General features: G+C 46.3%; 3 protein-coding genes across 6 annotated transcripts in view; 1 reads left to right on the top strand and 2 right to left on the bottom strand.

Annotated features, from left to right (window-relative positions):
• Positions 1-10,385, bottom strand: part of GLB1 (galactosidase beta 1) — a 50,761-nt gene extending 40,376 nt beyond the window's left edge. The window contains exon 1 of one of the 4 annotated variants that reach the window (XM_054815669.1): positions 10,280-10,385. In XM_054815669.1, coding sequence (XP_054671644.1) covers positions 10,280-10,294 — 15 coding nt within the window. In that variant the 5' untranslated portion in view covers positions 10,295-10,385. Of the gene's footprint in view, positions 1-7,620; positions 7,797-9,582; positions 9,718-10,279 lie in introns of those variants that run through there. The other 3 variants (XM_054815667.1, XM_054815668.1, XM_054815670.1) reach the window with 3 other exon arrangements.
• On the bottom strand, positions 172-10,375 carry TMPPE (transmembrane protein with metallophosphoesterase domain). The gene is made up of 2 exons (XM_054815673.1): positions 10,280-10,375; positions 172-4,765 (listed from the first exon to the last, which is right to left on the bottom strand). Exon 2 carries the CDS (start codon positions 4,674-4,676, stop codon positions 3,357-3,359), a length of 1,320 nt encoding a protein of 439 aa, XP_054671648.1. The 5' UTR covers positions 4,677-4,765; positions 10,280-10,375; the 3' UTR covers positions 172-3,356.
• The window catches only part of CRTAP (cartilage associated protein), a 22,983-nt gene continuing 12,270 nt past the window's right edge, over positions 9,779-20,491 (top strand). The window contains exons 1-5 of the mRNA XM_054815672.1: positions 9,779-10,961; positions 14,115-14,264; positions 14,886-15,057; positions 16,683-16,811; positions 18,401-18,546. Of these exons, the coding sequence (XP_054671647.1) occupies positions 10,293-10,961; positions 14,115-14,264; positions 14,886-15,057; positions 16,683-16,811; positions 18,401-18,546 (1,266 nt within the window). The 5' untranslated portion in view covers positions 9,779-10,292. The remainder of the gene's footprint in view (positions 10,962-14,114; positions 14,265-14,885; positions 15,058-16,682; positions 16,812-18,400; positions 18,547-20,491) is intronic.

Below are 20,491 nucleotides of genomic sequence, written 5' to 3'. Positions count from 1 at the left end.
TTTCCCCACTTTCCACCATGCCTCACTTTGTGTGGGTGCAAGATTTTCTGAAACTAGTCAGATTTATTGTCAGTAGCTTTTTGTTGGTAAATCGAATTAGTGTGTTAAAACTATTCAGCATGTTCTGCTACAATAAATATTGGTATAAAATAAGAGGTCATTAGAAGCATATTTGCTTATCAAGAAAGAAAGTTTTATTAAATCCCATCATTTAAAGCATTTGTTATACCACCATTTACATATTTTCAAATCCATTCTATACTGATTATATAATGTAATAACTTTGACAAAGCGATGATACTAATCTATTCTGGTATTATTCTGACAGTGATTAACTCTCTCCCCCTCCCCCCCCCCCAGTGAACTGGCCTTCTATAGGAAGAAAAATATATTCATTTAGTTAAGTTTTTCAGATCAAATACATTCCACACACACACAAAAAACTTTACAAAAAAATATCAAAAATTACAAAATAAGCAGCACAGCAATTTTTTTTTTCATCTGGAATACTGAACACAGGTCTAAATCATGCATATTCAAGTCAAATTGGAAAAAGTATAGAAAAACCCTTGAAGGACAATTAGGCATTGCTATCTTAGAAAGATTTCAGAAAATGTTAATTCCTCTTACTAACAAAAAGAAAGTTGATCTAGGATACTTTCCATTCATGTGTTAAAAAAAAAAAGGAAAATAAGAAAAGGCTTTGAAGTGTTTTGGCACAGAAAGAAAACATTTTAAGTGATAACTAATCATCGAGCAACAAGCTTTCAGAAGGAGGGCACTAGAGAAAAAAAACCAAGAACTAAATTACATTGGGAGAACTCAATACATTTATGAAATGATAATATGACCACTCCTAAAAGGATACACAAAGATCTTCAAAGTAGGGCACATACAAATTAATGAAGAAGTCATCTATGCACCCCTGGGATGGAAGGACCACTTCAGCTAGGTTTTTGCACACGTTTGGACAGAATGAGAGAAATAAGAAGGGTAGGAAAAAAAAAATAATACCAGCAACTCACTGGGAAACTAACACCATTTAAAACCAGTCCCACAAAAGCCTCCCGATAAGGAAACTTACTTAACAATTAGTCTTCTTAACACAGTAATAACCCTCTGCATAACAAATGAAAAGCTATCTTCCTGGACCACTGGCCTAGAGGGAATACTCTGCACTACTAAACCCAGAACACAGCTTTTAACTGAAGGCATGTTGATAAGTCAACAGAGGGTATCACGGCTATCAAGATTCTCTCTACATAAGACCATTTGGCACTACCCACTGATGAGAAAGAACCTCAGAAGGACCCCGTGCAGGCAGTGGGCAGTGTTAAATACACATGGAAACTTTAGGATACTTAAGCAGATATTATTGCACAAGCATAAAAAAGTTTACAAAATTACAGGTGCTGGGAAACAGAAATTTTCTAGTCTGGCAAATAGAGAGCCTGGCTGGTCAGGTGTTCAGTTCTCAGACTAAAAGAGAACTGACTTCTCCAGCTCTTCCACCAACTTTGCAGCACACATGACACATTTACAGTATTTCTCAATATTCCTGTGAGTAAAAATGCAAGATGTTTGTACAGCGGGACAGGATACAAAAACAGCTTAGCAGGTAGAAACTGCCTGGTGGGGGGCTGAAGGGAGTGGATGAAGTGAAACTTCAAAATTTTACTTACAGAAAAACTCAACTTTTCAAAACCTATGGTACTTTTCAAATACACCCACACACCTCTCCTGCAAAATGAGAAGAGGAGCTGAAGAATAAAACAGAAGAGGCATGTCTGGTTCAGGATCACAGAGGAAGGCAGGAAAAGACTGAACACCGTAGATCTGGTCTTGCTATCCTCATCCTCCTATGCAAGCACTGATCTCTCTTGCCCCATGCTACTCAGGTCATCCCGAGAGGAACCCGGGTACTGGTGGGCAGAAAAGCAGAGCAAGGGAGACCCTACGGCTACAGCTGGAGACCTCAGAGTCAGAGGCAGGACTCCCACACTTCTATCATTCGTGGCGTTTCATACAGCAGCACCAAGGTGGAAGGGGAGGAGAAAGGTGCACAGAAGTAAACTCTTTCATCAGCCGTGACAATATACGCACATTAATTTACGACCTAGCTTTCTTAGATGAACACAAAGATATGGAAGCAAGAATGTTTTTATTAATATTTTCTAATCTCGCAAACTTCCCAGAATTATCTTGTGTTAAGTTCTTCTAGGAAGGACAGAGAAATTCTCCATCCCTCGTTATCCTGTAGCAGTTATTCTGCTATGTGCCTGTCAGACAACCAGGACATTAATGCACAAATGCTATTAAGAAAAGTCACCTGCTGCAGAGTTTAGCCTTCTTAAAAAGGACACCATTTAACTGAAATATTAAAATCTTAAACAAAATTCAAGTATTAACCTATCTGCATTGTTTTCAAATAGCATCTCCTTAGTCTTGTACGAGAAAAATCACAGAAGAGAAATTAAGCATAAACAAAAAATACAGAATGACAAGAGACTTAGCATTTCATCTTTGGGTTTTTGCTTTACATCAGCAGGTACTGTATGCTCTGACAGCAACAGAAGTTATGGTAATTACTAGTTTTCTTTCTCATGATCTTTTACTAGAGCCATTTTCAGTAATTACTAGATGCCCAGTTATTCTGGGGAAAATACCTGCAGAAAGACATTCATTCTTTGGTATCAGTCTCCACAGCTTTTAAACTTGAAAAGATTGAATTTCAGGAACTGATGCCTGGCACCTTACTGTACTGGTAAGCAGCTCAGACTGGAAGCCCTAGTGCATGCTGCAGACAGATAGCAGGATAAAGATATCCAATCTCAATTTAAAAAAAAAAAAAAAAAATCAAAACTATTCCCTTCCTGTAACTTTTCTAGCGCAAGGCTTCCAGAGTTTACATACTCAGTGGACACTCTGTAGTACCTTCTGCAAAACATGTATGAATGATTTCACTGCAAGAGATCAGAACTTCACCTGTCTGAGATTTGATAAGGCAGCTGTGTAATGGATAACGAACAGAGGAATATGAAGTAGCTGCAGGACACAGGTATTTCTAAGCATGCACAGGACATACATTATCTCTATGACATCAGTGTTATCTTTAAATGCAGAACCTCAAAAATAATGAACTCAAAGAATTAATTTCTTCGGTATTTTAACATGCCCCTGATTTGTTTCATAGGCCCAAAATACAGTTAGTGTTTTCTGCTTAAACTTAACAGAACCTGCTAAAGTCCACTCTAACACATTTCTCTGGCTTCCCAGAAAAAGGATTTGCTTTCAGAGCAGAAGAGCCAATATACTGACCAAAAAGGATGGTAGAAGTCTGTCAAACAGAAAACTCCTCAAGGAGAACGTAGAATTATCTCCGTTATTTCAGCTCTGCTGCCCAGCCTCATGGGTATTCCAAAGTACATTGTCCCCGGGCTGACATAGACAAAGGTGTTCTGCCCAACTTTGTACAAGCCAACAAAGAAGGGATTCAGAAAATAAGCCCCAGCATTTAGTGGGAACATCTGCCCTCCGTGAGTATGGCCAGAGAGAATTAAATTTATGTCTGGTCTCTCCTGAAGGGCCCACTTTGCAGCAATTGGCTGATGAGCTAACAGCACTATTGCATGCTCGCTGCTACAATCTCTGAGAGCTTTTTTTAAATCCATACCATGCCCTGAGTAGCGCAATACATCTGCTTCAATATCATCAACACCAGCCAGGCAGAACCAGTCATCAGTGCTCTCAGGTGAAACAATCTTCACATTCTCATTATGGAGCGGCTGAATGTTAAATGATTTTAACAGCTCAAACCAGTTGCTAACATCTGATGTGTAGTACTCATGGTTTCCTGTGACAAAGTAAGTCCCCAAAGGGGAGTTAAGTTCTCCAAGAGGCTCAACAGCAGGTCGTATGATCTCTGCCTCAGAGTCAGTCAGGTCCCCAACAATCACAGTGATATCTGGTTTCAAAGCCTTAACCATTCTCACAATCATGGCAAGCTTGGTCTTCCCAACTGTAGGCCCAAGATGGATATCTGAAAGCAACACCACTTTCAGATTATTCATTGTTGAGGGCAGCTTGTGAACTGGAACCTCCACTGAATTCACAGTGGGAGGCTGGGAAGCATTTAACAGCCCAACAACAGTCAGCACAACAGTCAGCATGACTGCCAAAACTGGTTTCATCGCTGTTCTACTGTTCTTGTTGCCAGTACCTGCCTTAGCTCCTCTCCCAGCCAAGAACTTGTAAGCCTGCTCTACAGAGCCTAGAGTGAAGAGGAAGAAGATAAGAATGATATAGGCCCCCAGGCAAGTGTAGGCAGCTAAAGAAAAGAAATAGGGCTCTTCTGCAACAAGAAATAGCAACGTAAAGAAGCTTGAATGAGCCAAAGCTAGAAACATGAACACAGCTATTTTCCACGGCATGAAACACAAGGAGCTGGCAGCTGGAGACCTGGAGAATGCGGTGACTGTGCTTCTCCAAACATGAAGAGATCCTATCAACATGAGTGCATTAGCAAATAGTGCCATCTGCAGCCTTAGAAGCCAACGCCGCGTCCTGAGCTCGAGTTGTTCTGCCAGATAACTCCGCGATAGCATCATGGAGAAGAAAACCACTCCTGCAGCCACTGCAGCCTTTACTTCAAGAGGCAGTTGCTTGAAGGAGATCATCTTTGCTTCCTGACCATTCCCTTCTGTTCTGCAGAAGTCTCCAGAAGGCAATAGTGTGGTTATGAAGGGATGCCTTGGGTCAACAAAGCCTGCAACCAGGAACCAGTATCAGCCGTTTTAAAATATTACACACATTCCCTTTTTCCCAGACTGCAATAAAGGACTGTTACTCTGTACGTACTGCCCAGGACAGTGGGTCATGCAGAATCACTATCATGAAGAGAGGGAGAAGATTTCCTGATGTGGAACAGATCAGACAACTGAAAACACTGGATTCCGGCAGTCTACTTGCAAGCTCCCCGCCTGCCTTCCTCAATGACTCCTCCCCACCCCCTCTTTTTTTAATATGCCATTTCCTCATTAAGCCTTCCTTATAGTAGATGGCAATAGATTACAACAGTGATACAATGAGTGTGGGAAACAATCATTATAGTATTTGTAAACCTCATGCATGTTCTGTGACTAAGCTGCTTCTGCTGTTAACTTAGCACGTGTTTTCTGTTCTTCTTCCCAAGCAGTTGGCTCCATTTCAAAAGCACGTATCACCCTACATCATTCTTACTGAATGCAAGAGTTTCTACTAACACATACTACTACAGCAGCAGTGAAATCCCCGCTGGAATAGCTACCAGATGCAACTGCGGTCCCAGAAACTGCAGATGATTTCTCAGCAGATATCCTTGCCTCCAGTTGTGAATATGACTTCCCCAACAGCAAAACCCGCACTGTGTTTTGCTACTCACTTCCTGCTCACTTCCATTACATGTACAGCTGCCAAGACTCAACACCTATTTCCGCATATCCTGGTCTACCAGGATGCAATTGAGTTGAAAAGGGATTAAAACATCACACACTGTGCTCCTTTAGAAGTAAAGAGAGCACTAAATCTGAAGCATCTCTGCTCCCACATTGAAAATAAATAAGCAAGCATCAGTTATGCTTGAATCATACCGGAATTCCCTGTTTTGCTTTGTATTTTGCTCAAAGTTGACAGTGTCTCTACTCGTACCCAGTTCGTACATTTCTATTTAAAATGATCCTACTGTTTTATTTTAACCATAGTTGAAAAAAGTTTGGATGGTGTTTCATAACATACAATAGAGACCAAGTTTGAGGTAAATTACCTTATTTAAAGTAAGCGTATGTTACTGCATGGCTTTCAAAACACTTCCTGTCTATCAGTCCACTCTTAAATAGAGAAAAATAAGCAATCATCACAGCCAAAAATATCTCAGAACTAAGGTATGAAAGTAGCCTTATAGGGCTCAGCAGTGAGCTTGAGCCCAGAAGTCTACAAACCCCAGTTTGCTTATCTGCAGCATATGTTTTCCCAAGCTAATTTAAAAAAACATTAGCACCTCTGTGATGATAGGACCCTACCATATTTTGAGGACTAGATCAAGTTTTAAGAAGATCCCTTCCCTCATTGCTCGGTCAGAGAACTGTGGGTTGAGAAAGAAATTGTGTCTCCCAGCCTCAGTTCTTCAAGCCTGCTCAGCTGTTACAACACTATTCTTAATAAACAGTGCTATTTTACACACATGCCTCTACAGAAAACAAACAAAGCTAGGAAGGTAAAAGTACAAGAAATGACCTGCTGATTTGAGTCCACAGTTCTCTAAACACCAGGCCATATTCTGTCTGGAGAACAGCAATAAGAAATGCTGTTTAAAGCAACGGGATGACCCTGGCCACTGCTTGTGGTCTGCTTCCTTCATACTCCTCCAGCAGACAAAGCTGTTCGAGATGTTAGAAGACAAATCCGTGCCTAGTCATTTTTTGGGTGTTGTTTATGAACCTAGTGTAGTTTCATTTGGTTTCATAAAACCTTCCATAGCAGCAACTTCCTGAAATTCACTATATACTTTTAAAGTATTTTATCTGTTTTAAACTAATCTGCTCAATACACCAAGTTCCCCTCTCCTAATGCCACCAAAGTTGGTCAGTATTTGTTCTCTATTCCTCTTACCCACTACCTTCAGAATTTTCTCTCAGCGATAAACCCACCCCTCAGAGACCATAGTAACTGTCATACAACCTTCCCTTAGGTCAGTGTGTCCCACGAGGCTGTGCTACTTTTCACGCAGCTGTAACCCTCCAGTTGCAACATCTATCAAGTAAATACTGACACTATGCTTCAAACTGACAGTTAATCGACAAGGCACGGCTCCCACAAAAATTCTAGAGACCAAAGATTTCCCTAGGCCCCTGGTTAGGCAGAGGTACAGCGTGCACTGGACAGAGCAGCACAAGGACAGTCGGTACTGAACCAGGGCAGAACAGGAAAAACTCCTCTCCCTCCTCTCAAACACCACAGGAAGAGCAAGTTTTCCCATGGGAACTGCTAATGGAATGCCGGTATCAGGTAAGTGCACTTCGCTTTCTGCACCACCCCCACAACCCCCATGGTTTGCTTAAAGAGGCCTTGTAATATCTGCTTTCTCCCAGGAGAGTCTCAGCGGTGGAAGGAGTACAGCTCGCAGCACCGTTTCCGCCCGCACGTCCAGCGGGCAACCACCCCGGAGACCACCGCCTGCAGGCGGCGGCGCAGCTCACCGCACGCGGTGCAAGGGAAGTTCCGCCAGCCCTTCCTCAGTACAAAACAGCGCGGGCCCAGCGCGGCGGCCGGCGGGGCCGGGAGCGGGAAGGCCGGCTCAGAGGGAGGAGCCGGCCCCCCGCTGCTGCCCCGCGAGCTTCCCCTCCGTGCAGCCCCAGGCCCAGCACCTGCGCCCTCAGCAACAACGCCCGTGAAACACAAGTCGCTCAGGAATTAAAAAAGGACCAAAGTCAATCGTCTTCCTGCGGAGGCGCGACGAGGCCCGCTAGCAGCCGGGAGCCGTGCGCCTCCGGAAGCCCTCCGCGCAACTCAGAGCTCGGGGCCGCAGGACCCAGGCGCCGCCGCGCAGCGGGTGTCCTTAGGGGAAGGGGAGGCGAGGGGACTCACCGCCGCCCGGAGGAGCGCCGCCAAGCCGGCCAGCGGGAGCAGGAGCCGCAGCATGACGGGCGGCGGCAGGCAGGCAGGAAGCGGCGGCGGAGCCGGCGTCCCTCAGCACGGCGCCCTGTGACACGGCGGCGTCAGCTGACCGCCGGGCCCGGCCTGCTCCGCTCCGCCCCGCCCCCGCCTGGCGCAGCACGGACATCCCTCCTTCCACCGGCACTCCCAGCACTGGCGCTCTGCCATCACCGCCTGCCGGCCTGCCTCCTCCTGCCCTCGCCGCCGTCAACCTCCTAGCACGCCACACGCTCCATCCGGTCCCGCTCCGGGGTCTTACCCCAGCTCCTCAGAGGGGACGAAGGAAGCCCCCCACACACACCCCCGCCGCCGTGGCAGGGCAGAAAGGCCTCGCACACCTCCACCCACCCCAGCCGAAGGAGATGGAAAATGCATCTCTCAGCCACTGTACAGCCCAGCACCAGGGGCGTCAATGCCACCCAGGCAAAAAGGAGCTGGGAGACGGCCCAAAACCCATTGCCAACCACAAGGACAATTTCCACGTAGTATTCACGGACGCTTTGGGAGGACGATGACAACAAAATACCGGCCGAGAGAGCAAGGGGAAAGAATCCCAAAACACAAAGGGCCAGAGGGGCAAAAAAGGGTGTCCCCAGGCAGTATTCCATCCCAGTAGTAACCGGGTCCGCCTGCAGCCTCCCATCCCAGTACTAACCGGGACCGCCCCTGCTTAGCTTGTAAGCTTGGGCACCTTAGGGGTACTTTGGCTGCACTGTCCCCCACTAGCACTGGTGCCAGCGCTGCCCTTAGCCCTCCCGCACCGGCCTTCCTTTCCCTCCCACCGACTTTTGAAGAGGCGTCTCTCAGCCGCTCTACCCGCCAGCACCACAGGCGCTGATGCCAATTTTTGAAAATGCATCTCTTGGCCACTCTACAGACCAGCACCAGGGGCGCCAATGCCACCCAGGCAAAAAGGAGCTGGGAGACGGCCCAAAACCCATTGCCAACCACAAGGACAATTTCCACGTAGTATTCACGGACGCTTTGGGAGGACGATGACAACAAAATACCGGCCGAGAGAGCAAGGGGAAAGAATCCCAAAACACAAAGGGCCAGAGGGGCAAAAAAGGGTGTCCCCAGGCGGTATTCCATCCCAGTAGTAACCGGGTCCGCCTGCAGCCTCCCATCCCAGTACTAACCGGGACCGCCCCTGCTTAGCTTGTAAGCTTGGGCACCTTAGGGGTACTTTGGCTGCACTGTCCCCCACTAGCACTGGTGTCAGCGCCGCCCTTAGCCCTCCCGCACCGGCCTTCCTTTCCCTCCCACCGACTTTTGAAGAGGTGTCTCTCAGCCACTCTGCAGGCCACCAATCAGGTAAGTGCACTTCGCTTTCTGCACCACCCCCACAACCCCCATGGTTTGCTTAAAGAGGCCTTGTAATATCTGCTTTCTCCCAGGAGAGTCTCAGCGGTGGAAGGAGTACAGCTCGCAGCACCGTTTCCGCCCGCACGTCCAGCGGGCAACCACCCCGGAGACCACCGCCTGCAGGCGGCGGCGCAGCTCACCGCACGCGGTGCAAGGGAAGTTCCGCCAGCCCTTCCTCAGTACAAAACAGCGCGGGCCCAGCGCGGCGGCCGGCGGGGCCGGGAGCGGGAAGGCCGGCTCAGAGGGAGGAGCCGGCCCCCCGCTGCTGCCCCGCGAGCTTCCCCTCCGTGCAGCCCCAGGCCCAGCACCTGCGCCCTCAGCAACAACGCCCGTGAAACACAAGTCGCTCAGGAATTAAAAAAGGACCAAAGTCAATCGTCTTCCTGCGGAGGCGCGACGAGGCCCGCTAGCAGCCGGGAGCCGTGCGCCTCCGGAAGCCCTCCGCGCAACTCAGAGCTCGGGGCCGCAGGACCCAGGCGCCGCCGCGCAGCGGGTGTCCTTAGGGGAAGGGGAGGCGAGGGGACTCACCGCCGCCCGGAGGAGCGCCGCCAAGCCGGCCAGCGGGAGCAGGAGCCGCAGCATGACGGGCGGCGGCGGCAGGCAGGCAGGAAGCGGCGGCGGAGCCGGCGTCCCTCAGCACGGCGCCCTGTGACACGGCGGCGTCAGCTGACCGCCGGGCCCGGCCTGCTCCGCCCCGCCCCGCCCCCGCCTGGCGCGGCACGACCATCCCTCCTTCCACCGGCACTCCCAGCACTGGCGCTCTGCCATCACCGCCTGCCGGCCTGCCTCCTCCTGCCCTCGCCGCCGTCAACCTCCCAGCACGCCACACGCTCCATCCGGCCCAGCTCCTCAGAGGGGACGAAGGAAGCCCCCCACACACACCCCCGCCGCCGTGGTAGGGCAGAAAGGCCTCGCACACCTCCACCCACCCCAGCCGAAGGAGATGGAAAATGCATCTCTCAGCCACTCTACAGGACAGCATCGGGGGCGCTGATACTGAAGACCAAGACGCCGGTCGGACAAAATGCAGGTGCAAGATGGCCCGACATCCCTTGTCAGACATGCAGCAGCCATTTTCCACATAGTATTCACGGACGCTTTAGGAGGAGGACGACAAAATCCGGTCCGAGAGAGGAAGGGGAAAAATCTCAAAACGGAAAGGGGCAGAGGAGCGAAACAAGGTGTGCCGCGGCGGTTTCCCATCCCAGTAGTAATGGGTCCGCACCTGCTTAGCTGTCATGTTCGGGCACCTGAAGGGTAGCGGGGCTGCAAGCTGTGTCTCGCCAGCACCGGCACCGCTCTTAGCCCTCACGGCCGCGTACAGCCCCCGCCGGGGCGGGACCGAACGCCTTTCCCCGCCCCACACTTCCTGTGACCACTCCCCCGTCCCCGCACCGCCGCTCCCCTTTCTTCTCGCCGTGGTGGCGACGTGGTTGCCGGCGGCGGCCGAAGCCGCAGTAATGTGGCTTGCGCTGGCGGCGCTGCTCGCGACGGCGGGAGCGCAATACGAGCGCTACAGCTTCCGCAGCTTCCCGCGGGACGAACTCATGCCTCTCGAGTCCGCTTACCGATACGGCCTGGACCAGTACAGCACCGAGAACTGGCCCGAGAGCGTCAACTACCTGGAGGTCAGCATGCGGCTCTACCGCCTGCTGCGCGACAGCGAGGCCTTCTGCCACCGCAACTGCAGCGCCGCCGGACAGACCCCTGCCCTGGTCTCTCCCACCGCCGCCGGGGGAGCGCTGACCGAGCTGCGTCTCCTGGCCGGGGTGCTGCGGCGGGCCCAGTGCCTGCGGCGCTGCAAGCAGGGGCTGCCTGCCTTCCGCCAGGCCCAGCCCGGCCGCGAACTGCTTGAGGAGTTCCAGCGCCGTGAGCCATACAAGTACCTGCAGTTTGCCTACTTCAAGGTGAGGCCCAGTCCTTCATCTCTTTTCTCTTCCCTCCTGTCTGCCTGTCCTGCCTCCACTCTGTCCCCCAGCCTTGGCTCCCCCAAGTCTTGGCTGGTGCTGTCACATTCCAGCCAAGCCAAGCATTCCTGTCAGCATCGTGGCAGAGGAGGCAGCGTGGCATGTTCCTGCATGGCCTCAACGTTTGCAGGTGCCTTATGTGCCCAGTGCTGGACAAGCCTCCCCTTGTGCTGACCTCTCGCCTGGCCCTCAGGGCAGGTTACTCTGGGCTCAAGCCTTATTCCCCATCGCCTCCTCAACAGGAGTTTAGCTGCCAGTTGTCATCCGCCCCATCTCCATTTCTCCCCGTGTGGCTGGGCCCCGCAGTCCCTGCCCTCTTGGGCTGCCGACCCTGCACATCATCATCATCATCATCGTCATCTCTCTGGCAAGTCTTTCAGGCCCTTCCTTCCTCCCACCCACCTCATGTAACCCACAGGGGGACCACCGTATACCTTTTCTTTTTCCCTGCTTGCCTATGTAGTACTGTCTAACTTGCTCTTGACCGTTTTTTTCATAACTCACCCAGCATGCCCCCTCAATTAGCCCCTCCAGTTCTTCCCAAAGCCCCAGCCACTGGACCCTGCCTCCTTTGTTGTAGTTTTGCTGTTCCTACCCCTGCCCCGCTCATCTTTCTGTCTTCCTTGTAACCTTCTCTGAAACCTTTTTCACACCCTTCATGTCACCACTCTGCTCTTGCAAGTGCTCTTTGCTGCTTCCTCTCCCTCAGCGTGTCCACCTCCCTCACCTGCTCTCTTCTGGTACAGTTCTTTTTAAGTGCAGCAGCCCCCAGCTGGTGACTCACAGGGAGCCTGATGCCTGCAAAACTCCCGTGTTGTTTCAGCCGCAGGAAGGCAGAAAGCAAAAATTGGCTGCTGATGTGTGACGCTAATGCTGGCCCTGGAATGGTGTTTACTTTTTGCTCTTGGGTCAGCCAAGACTGGGGAAACACACCTCTTTTAACGGATGTCATCCCATTTTTCTAGCTTCTTGTCATCCTTCTGTCTAGGACCTAACTGACGATTTTCTCCCTCCTCCTCATCTTCATCTTCTGTTCTCTAAATCAAGGTCTGTTCCTCATGCCATCCCCTCAGATACTGCAGGCACTCCTTGCATTCTCAAAGCCATATACGGATACCAAACTGGTATCACCATAAATGTTTCTGTTTCTTGTCTAACTATTCATGCCCCACCCTGTGCTACTCACAAAGTTTGCAACGTATGCATCACAGCAGAAACCATTCCTACTTACCATTTCTGATACAGTTAAGTAACTGGCAGGTAGGAATGTGAGAGGGGAAATTGGAGAAATCCTTCCCTCTCCCTTTCAACTGTGTTTCAGTCACATTTGCAGTAGGTTTTTGTGGTGCAGTGGGTTTGCCTTTAGTGTCAGTTGTTTGTATTGTCTGTCTTCTTAGATTATAGTCCAGCTCTGAGCTCCTCTCACTCAGCTTGGGGAGTTCTGAATGGGCCTTCCAGAGGTACAAACTGCTCCATACAAAGGACTTTTTCCTGGCTGGTGGTTTTCCGAAGAAAGGAATGTCATTTCCCACACCTCCTCACCCCCTCCCCCCGCCAACAGCATTTATAATATAAGGAAGAAGGTGGAGGGAAACGCTTTATGTCATTTTTTAGAGTTACCATGTGTTTATTGAGGTGGGTTCAATAGTGAAATCTTGCCACGTCTTAGATGGTGGGAGTAGATGTTTCTGTGCCGCTGCTTCCTCCTCTGGAGGGAGCTTTCTCGTAGCCACTGAGTTCACTTAGGAATGTGTTTCTACAAAACTTTTTTTGTTTTGTTTATGTTTGTTTTCTGTCCCCTGTCCCCATCCCCCCCCCCCCCCAGTGAAAGTTAAAACCAAGAGTGAATTATGGACTAAGCAAAAATGAGAGACGTGTCAGCCTACCAAGAAACAGGGTTAAAGCGTAAAGCACAAAAGAAACCAGGCATTTGACGAAAGTGCAGCTGAGATTTCCCTTTGCGTTTAGCACTGTTTGGACTGCCTGGAAGCTCATAGTTTTGTGACAGCTGGGAAAGGCAGCTGGCGGAGTTCCAGCGCCGGGACACTTAGAGCAGCACAGCAGCAAGAACTCCCAATGGGGCTGAAGTCTTTCTTTGGTGTAGTTGTCTCACAAGTTTCTTTCTGAAACAAAAGGGTACGTTTTACGGATGAAAACAGAAGAGTGCATGTGCGTACATGCTTGCCATTCTTGCTCATAGTTTTAGACGTCCGCTTCCAGAAGCTCTTTCAGATGTGAGGTGGAACCCTGTATCATCTACGCATCAGTATGCTGAATGGGTTGATATGGATCTTGGCAAACAAGGGAAAAAGTTTTAACATTTCACAAGTACTTCAGAGTTTTACTTTCTCTCTCGCTCTTCCCAAATATGTGTACATATCCCATATAGTTTGTCAAAATACATAAATACATAAAATTAAAAATGTAAATGCATGCACACAGAAGTACATACGTATTTGGCACATGCACTTGTAAATGAGCAATACCTACTTGGCAGAGTATCTCTAATGGGGTTTCAAGTCAGTTTTAAAATGGGGACAGAAAATCACGTAGTACATTAGGATACAAGTATGGACCAAGTCCATGCTGTTTGCTCTAACTTGGTAAGGGCATCAGGAAGATACGTTCTTGTAACATTGTCTTCTGTGCCGCTAAGCAAATAAGCGAGGTAAACATCTTGTAAACATGGTAAGTGATGACTCCTGCCCAGTATCCATGGGTTAGCATCAGTAATCGCTGTGAGTTGAGTCCCACACAGGAGCCACAGTATACTCTTGTGCCTTTGTCAGCTTTATGAACAAGGGAGGGGGAAGGGGAAAAAAAACTGATGCTGTATGCAACAATAACAGTTTTTTAAAATAAAATTAAAACAACAATGAAATGTTCCTTGTGACACAGCTAGTAGTACAAGTGAGGAGAATTACATCCATTTGACTGAACCGTTGTTTCTGCTGAGACTGTGATTGCAGTAGAAGTCAATTTTGAGGGTATAGAGGCTGCAGGAAAATTCATTGACAAAAACTGAGAAACTTTGAAGTGTTTTTCCCAATTACCCTTTTACCCTCCCTTCCTCTTTTTCCCATCCCTGTTTAGGCTAATAACCTTCCAAAAGCTATTGCAGCAGCTCACACGTTTCTTCTGAAGCATCCAGATGATGAAATGATGCAAAGAAATATGGCCTACTATAAGAGCATACCTGATGCTGAGGAGCATATTAAAGACTTGGAGACAAAGCCGTATGAGGTATGCTTTTTATTCAGTCTGGTCTTTTTGAATTGTTCTATTACTTCTCTTATTGTGTGAAATTCGGGGATCTCATTTGCTTACGTGTTCTCAGTTCCTACTCTTCTTTCCCTCTTGCAATCTTCCTCAATCATCTCTGTTCTGCCTTCTTGATGCATTCAGTAATTCTCACCTCTTGCGCTTTTCACTGTTCCATGATTCACAGTACATCATGGACAGTGGCATACCTAAAAGGTACTATGTGCAGATCACTACTGGAGCTAAGCAGGTGCATAGAGTTATTCAAGTGCACAAGTGCTGTAGCAGCACAGTTTAAAATAGCTAGGCCATTTGGCATTAAGATTCCATTGAAAATCTCTGTCAAAACCTGTGCTTTAGAATCACACTGTTCCTTTTGTCCAGCAAGTTTTTCTGTTGATTTGAAAAGGAATTACATACACTACTCTCTAGGAAATACCTGGTAAAACCCATTAGTCATCTGCATTTGTTGTCCTGATATTAATTGGATAACAGTTTATACAGTAATCCAGAAATGCAGAGACATCATTTACTGTATTTGAATTTACACACAGTTTTACATAGATCAGTTACTGCTGTTTTTCATGCCTGCCAATTTTTCAGAATCTCTTTGTCAGGGCTGTGAGAGCATACAATGGTGACAACTGGAGAACGTCCATCTCTGACATGGAACTGGCTCTTCCTGATTTCTTCAAAGCCTACGATGACTGTACAGCAGCCTGTGAAGGCTCCCGAGAGATCAAAGATTTTAAAGACTTCTATCTCTCCATAGCAGGTGAATGGTTAGGAAACAGTAAGGAAAGATGTCCCAAAAGTGCATTTCAGTTTATCTGTAGGATTGGCTACCAAAGTCCTGTTCCTCGTTTTACACTGCCAAATGCACGTGGTGCACCCTGCTCAGTTTGGGCCAATATGAGTTTATTAGATTCACTGAAAAGTGCTTGAATTCTGGGTTTTTTTCTTTTAAATGTAACATAAATGAGGGCTGTCAGAAAATCAGAACAGAGTTCTTACATTAACATGGAAATTTAAGTGTGTGTCAGAATAAGAGAAGTGTAAGTAATAACAACTAATCCATCCAGCTTCCAGACAGATCTCTTGACCTCAATTTCAATATCACGTTTGAGGCTCAGTAGTTAGGCTGCCTTCACAATCGGCTTTGTGGTTTGTATATCACTGGAGAAACGTCTCTCATAGATACGGCAAGTTTCTGTTGCCTATTTTTCATCTTTCCTACAGTAGAGTTTTGCTAGCAGATAAGATTTCTTTTTCTTTATCATGTAGCTTTAAAAAAAAAAAATCCATTGCTTTGCAAAGAAAAAGAGACACACCTTTTTGATTGCTGTCAAAGTGGCACGTACACGTTTCCTATGCTCTTTGGTAGCAAAAGAAACAAGTCATTTCTCCACTGTTCTGGGCTCAGCGTTGTTACTCTTGGGCAAAGCAAGCAGGTGCCTAGGACAGCAGATAAGGAGTGACAGGTCTGGTAATTTCATTTGGCCAGTTATTTTTAATTAACTTCAGCGTTCTTCATCTTCGGAGTTGTCAGAGATGAAAACAGGAAGGGACCTTTGCTGTTCTGTGCCTTGGTCAGAGACTTGCTGCACAAGCTTAGATAACTTGCTTTCACCTGCCAAATGTGGCCAACAGGGAAACTAAGGCTTTGAAATATTTCTCTTTGGTGGTGATGTTGTCTAATGTTGTATGTCCTAAAAACTCTTTGATGGAAGGTTTTCTTGGAATGTATTTTCTTGAAGATAAGATCACCTCTAGTCCTATCCCATTGTACCAAGCTTTTCTAGACCGGATAAGCTTGTGAACTTATTCTGGCTGAAAGTTGTTCTGTAGTGAGCAGCATATTTGTGTCTGTCTTCTCTGTTAGAACATCCAAACTGCTGGCACAAAATGTGGCCATCTCTGGATGCTTATTTTGCAATCACCTGCTCTATTTCTCCGTGACACAGTCAGAAGCATGTGGACCTTATTCATGCAATAATTTGATGAAATTGCAAAGGAACTCAAAGTTTAAAATAAAATAAAATAGCACTGTTAAGTTCACAGTTAGGAAATAACGTATACGCCGTAACACTTTTATATAAAACCTACTGCCACAGACTGCCTGTAGGTGTCAGTGCAACCTAGCTGCTTAGTTCTCTGGAATTGCAGCTTTGATACATTTCAAGTCCAGACTGCGCTAATTTTTACAGAAGAGCAGAGTACCAGTACTTGATATGTATTTCAGATGGAGTTGTAGATGCTCAGTACTTCCAGGCAGCAAGATCTAGATGCACAGGACCCAGGAGAGCATTATAAGGCCAAATTGTAATGGGTAGCTAATGGGAGGGGCTATAACAATTCACTGTGCACTATCCATATCCTGTGTTGTTTTGTTCCTTCTAGATCATTATATTGAAGTCCTTGCCTGCAAAGTGGAGTGTGAGAGTAATCTGACACCCATTATAGGAGGCTTTGTTGTCGAGAAATTTGTAGCCACCATGTACCATTACTTGCAGTTTGCTTATTATAAATGTAAGTAGTGATTTAATGTGCTTAAATAACATTGGGATGATGTGGGACAGTTTCCATTCATAATCCTTTCCCTCTAGTTATAATGCTTTAGAATGTAAATAGTGGCCTCCAGAATCTGCATTTTGACCTGTTCTGGGACAGAAAGTCTGAGCTGCTTGGCACCTTTTTCTCCTTGCATAGCTGTAGTTAACAGACATGGGAGATAAACATTATGTATAGAGCCCATGCTCATAAAATTGTCCATGACAAAATAAATTGCTGAACATGAACCCCGTAAGGGCTGGATTTTACCTAGGGCAGGTCCCTCTGTTTTGGTTGTGACTGATCTCCACTTGGGTGTTGTAAAAATGAGGTTGTTACAGAGCAAGTGTGACCCGATCCATCACCGCCCTTCATTCTTTATATGATACCTACTGCCAGCACACGTTGCTTACACTTTTCAGAGTTTCATGTAAATGATAAATGTTCATCATATGTATTTTAGATGTTTAAATGATACACCAAATCTTCTGCCTTTTTGAAGTAACTCTTAATATAACGTTAGGGTAAACAGTGTCAGCCGCTTCCTATAGATTGGAACACGTGCAATGACACAAACCCATCTTGTACACTTTTGTACAAAAAAACATGGTTTGTGCCAAAAAGCCATGGTGGTCAAGCTGTGAGGCCCACGTGGTTGTTAAGCAGCTGAATGTATAGCTCTAACAAGAAGCTTTTTCTTAAACTTCTCACTCATTCAGTTAGAAGAAAGATTATAACTTCAAGGCAACATGTTTAACAGAACACCCCTTATTCTATTGAATAAATACCCAATTTTCAATTTACTGTTCAGTATTTCTTCCACAAACAAACCTACAGCATATTTCATACCGTTCGCTTTTTCCTAGTGGATTCTTATAATCCTGTTAGAATGGGGCACATGGGGCTAAATGGGTTTTGAAGAAAAGAGGGGACCACTTAACAGAAATTGTAGTGTTCTGGTGTTGTGATTACACATTTGATAGGTGAATCATTCAGTGAATCATTCAGTGAATGTTGTGGGTTTTTTGAGGAACTACTTGCACTGTAAAGAACACATGTAGCCCTTAACAGCTATTCCTGTAGGCTCCAACATCACAGGGAAGATACATCCAGCCATGTAGCATCAAGCCATTAATGACTTTTGCTTATGTTGTTTGACCACATGTTTTACACATTAACTCTTCCCTCTTTGTCAATTCTAGTGCAAGGAAGTAGGGTTTTCTTAATTTTTTTTTTTTTTTTTTTTTTTAAATAAATGCCCCACTGGGCATCACCAGGCTGTGGGCTGATACATCACTGATACTGGGAGGCCTGGGAGGGACATTTGGTTAGGATTTTCATAGAAAATCATGAGAGGTAAGTCCCCATTTTTGAATCCTGGCCTTACCTGTTTCAGAACACAAAAATAGCATATACTTTCTGGGAAGCAATTTTTTTTTTTTCTGTGCAACTGGTGAGGAGGTAGAAAATGGATCCTGTTTCCATCTGAGTTTTTCAGAGATTATGTAACAGTAGGAATTTGTGCATTTACCTTATCTGGATTTTTTTTGTGTATGTTTATTAATTAGTGAATGACATGAAGAATGCAGCTTCTTGTGCTGCTAGTTACCTTCTGTTTGACCAGAAAGATGAAGTAATGAAACAGAACATGGTATATTATCAGTACCACAAAGACAAATGGGGACTTAAAGAAGAGGATTTTCAGCCAAGATCGGTAGGTGAATTATTTAAAATGCCTTCTAGACAAATTCAGATATTTCCTTGAAACTCCCTGGGTTACAGGTTGTGAAATGGGGGTTATCTATTGGTTCTGGAATTAAACACATACTGTTTTATTAAAACCGTGTAGAAAGTTGTATACAAAGACGTACTATGTAACGTAGACAGTGAATGTCATTGCAGTTCTTTCCTTTGTGTTGAAATATACTACAGTAGGATTTCATATGATATGATGACTAGTAAATTCATGCTGGTACTTGTCTACCACTTCTGTATATTTATATCTTTATGGAGCAGCTGGCCCCTGAAATCTCTTGATGAAAAGATCACTCCAGTGATATTCAGGCTTTTGTCAATCACTTATTATTTACCAACATGTAGTTGCTCACTTGCTTGTTATTTCAGCTTCTGTGTGCATTGGAATGTGTCCAGATATGATAACCCCAGCTAAACTCACTTTCCATTTACTCCATTTAGAACATAGTTGGGTGGAAAAAGGTTCACGACCATATTGCACCTAATTATCTGAGTTAGAATACTAGCTGCAAAGGACCCACAGTAAACATCAGTCCATCCAGCAATGATTGTGATCTGGCTTTGAAAAATTACTCTAAAAATGAGTTTCTGTGCTGTTCTTAAATTTCCATGTCCAGGGAAATTTTACATATAAAAGCATCTTTGCTGTGTTTCTGGAGTCCTGCAGCCTGGACTCTGACAATCAAGTTGGATTTTCTGCCATTTCTTGTTACCAGGATTTATGTCATGCAACTGAATTAACTGCTTTGTGACACCTGAGTGACTCCTTAGGCATCAGTGGTATATGCTGTACAAATAGTCATTAGCAATACGTGTTCCACAAATTAAATTTAGTGCCTTCTCTTTCTCTTACGACATGACTTCCATGTGGAAGAGTCATTTAGGTTAACCTAGCTGAAGCAACAGCAGGCACCCCACAGGGTAACGTTCAGCTGCCTTTCCCATGTTGCTTCTTCAGACACCTCAGTCACAGAGACCCGTACCAACTCAAAGGCATATACATCCCTTGATTCTTAATGCTGCATTAAGCTCAGGACATATATGTAGTGCTTAGGTGACTGGCTTTATCTGTAGCAACACTGCAGAGCAGTTAATGTATGCATCTGATAGGTTGCACTGATAATTACAGTTTCTTTTCCTCTCAGGCCAGCCACCTCAAGTCAAAAATATCACTCCATTTCAGTTAAGTGTTTTTGGGTTGGGGACAGCTGTTGAGTTATGTGCCACACACCTTGTCTGCACACTGGAAACCCAGGCCTGTCCTGCAGGACCAACTGAGACAGAAGACAGCGAAAATGCATTTGGTTCTTTCAGGCAGCAGCAGTGAGTCTGAGATCACAGGGGAAAGGGACCACTGCTTTGTCACTGCTTTTGGGAACAGAACTCTGCTTTATAGCCGTATTGGAGACAATGTTTGATGGTGGTGGGAGTGAGGGGTAGCAACAGTGTAAAACTGCAAGCCACAGACAGATTTGGCATATGCGTGCAGAGAGGACAGAACAAGGGCCCTACACATTAACTCTGAATGTTTCATTGATAACTTCTCAGGAGCTGGGGACTACAGATAATTTAATTTTTAAATATAGTATATTAAATGCACACAGCTGTATTTGCTTGTACTTTGATCCATGTAACTATGAACAGAAGTTGCTTGCTGTCCTGATCACTTGCCCTGAAAACCATAGTGCCTCTGGTTTATTTTCACATAGTGGTAATGGGATGACAGCAGCATTTGGCTCTGGCACTAAGGTTTAGATGCTCTTGTGAAAGAGGAAGTCTCCTGTTTTCCTCCCCAAAAAGAGTTAAATGGGATAATCAAAGTAGATTACTGTTGGCATTCACAAATGTGAGAGTGGGTGACTGAGCTAAACAGTGCTGTCCAGGCAAACAGCCGAGGAAGTGAG

The sequence above is a fragment of the Grus americana genome, chromosome 2, assembly GCF_028858705.1.
Source record: "Grus americana isolate bGruAme1 chromosome 2, bGruAme1.mat, whole genome shotgun sequence".
NCBI classification, from domain to species: domain Eukaryota; kingdom Metazoa; phylum Chordata; class Aves; order Gruiformes; family Gruidae; genus Grus; species Grus americana.
This window is presented reverse-complemented; position numbering and strand designations above follow the sequence as displayed.

What these genes read in the sequence shown, in the direction of transcription:
- TMPPE (XM_054815673.1), bottom strand. Translation starts at nt 4,676, where the DNA reads ATGATCTCCTTCAAGCAACTGCCTCTTGAAGTAAAGGCTGCAGTGGCT.